Source organism: Pygoscelis adeliae, unplaced genomic scaffold, assembly GCF_000699105.1.
Source record: "Pygoscelis adeliae isolate BGI_AS28 unplaced genomic scaffold, ASM69910v1 Scaffold63, whole genome shotgun sequence".
NCBI classification, from domain to species: domain Eukaryota; kingdom Metazoa; phylum Chordata; class Aves; order Sphenisciformes; family Spheniscidae; genus Pygoscelis; species Pygoscelis adeliae.
In genome coordinates, this window is record NW_008824414.1 from 4966010 (window position 1) to 4967206 (window position 1197).

The 1197-nt window shown below is 42.5% G+C and overlaps 1 protein-coding gene across 1 annotated transcript in view; it reads right to left on the reverse strand.

The window, feature by feature from the left end:
• Positions 1 to 352: 352 nt before the first annotated feature.
• Positions 353 to 1197, reverse strand: part of IRX3 (iroquois homeobox 3) — an 82306-nt gene continuing 81461 nt past the window's right edge. The window contains exons 3-4 of the mRNA XM_009320849.1: positions 848 to 914; positions 353 to 407 (exon numbers count right to left, since the gene is read on the reverse strand). Of these exons, the coding sequence (XP_009319124.1) occupies positions 353 to 407; positions 848 to 914 (122 nt within the window). The remainder of the gene's footprint in view (positions 408 to 847; positions 915 to 1197) is intronic.

Here is a 1197-nt window from a genome sequence, read left to right on the forward strand (position 1 = left end):
CGGGAGCGGGGGGGGGGGGGGGGCGGGGGAGAAAAATAACTCCAGAGGTGGGAAAAGAGAGTGTAGTCAAAGTGGCAACAGTTTATTTATTAGCCAAAAATATATACTTTCTTGTACAATTTGGTTCACACATATGTACATTTTTACTGTATGTACAAAAACAAACAACAACAAAAAAAAATCGAAACACCTAATTCTCACTGGACTTCCAAAAACCTCACAAACTCAGCTAATCCAGATGATAGTACAGAAGCGGGTATTTTTTTTCCTTTTTAGTTTTAATATACGGACATGCTTACAAGTTGTAACTATACAGAGATTTTTTACAATCATTACAACAATAAAAAATTAACTATGATGATGACAACGCCGATAGAACCATAGCGGCATCAAGTTGGTTCTGGGGCCTGGAAAAAAATGACACAGAAAAAAAATATTTAATAGGAGTTCTAGTCAGATTGGGCTGGCACAGTATTTTTAACTATAGGTACCGCTGCTTTTGTTGTTGTTGTTGTTTTATTTTTTTAAATAGATTTCTAAGCATAAAAAGTTTTCGGAGTGACTTACAGCAAATTTCCTTCGCTACGAAAATACCACGGGCCCGATCCCCGTGGTTTCAGTCAATCAAAGCAGTAATTGATTCCAGCGGCTGCCACGCCAAACTCTGGGCAGCGAGGCTCAGCCTCTGAAGTTTCCGTAGAAATACGTAACCAGAAAAACCCACCGCGCACGCAGAGGAAGAAGAAGAAACCGCCCTGCAAAGGGAACTAAAGAAGCGGAGAAAATAAGCTAACCATTTACAACTCCCTCTACATATCCTTAGGAGACTGAGGAAGCAATCTCTTACCGCCTCTGCACTGGCTGGAAAGCTGTCTTTATTAACTTTTTCTCTACTTCCAAGGCACTAGATCGATCTAAAAAGAGAAGAAAAAAAAAAAAGCGTTCCTTTATAGCCCCCGTTTTATTCCCCCCCATCCCTGAATTAAGCCTCCAGACTTAAGATCTCTTCTCGGCGAGCTGCAAACACGACAAAACGACCGCTTTGCTGCAGGAGTGACCGTCGAAAGGAAAATAAACCAGCCCCGGAGCAAGCCTGACGGCCGGGTCCTTCCCGCAAAGACGATTTGAGCAGCAACAACAACAGCAACAAAAATCACCTCCGCCGGAGGAAGGTAATTCTCGGGGTTTCAGACTAAC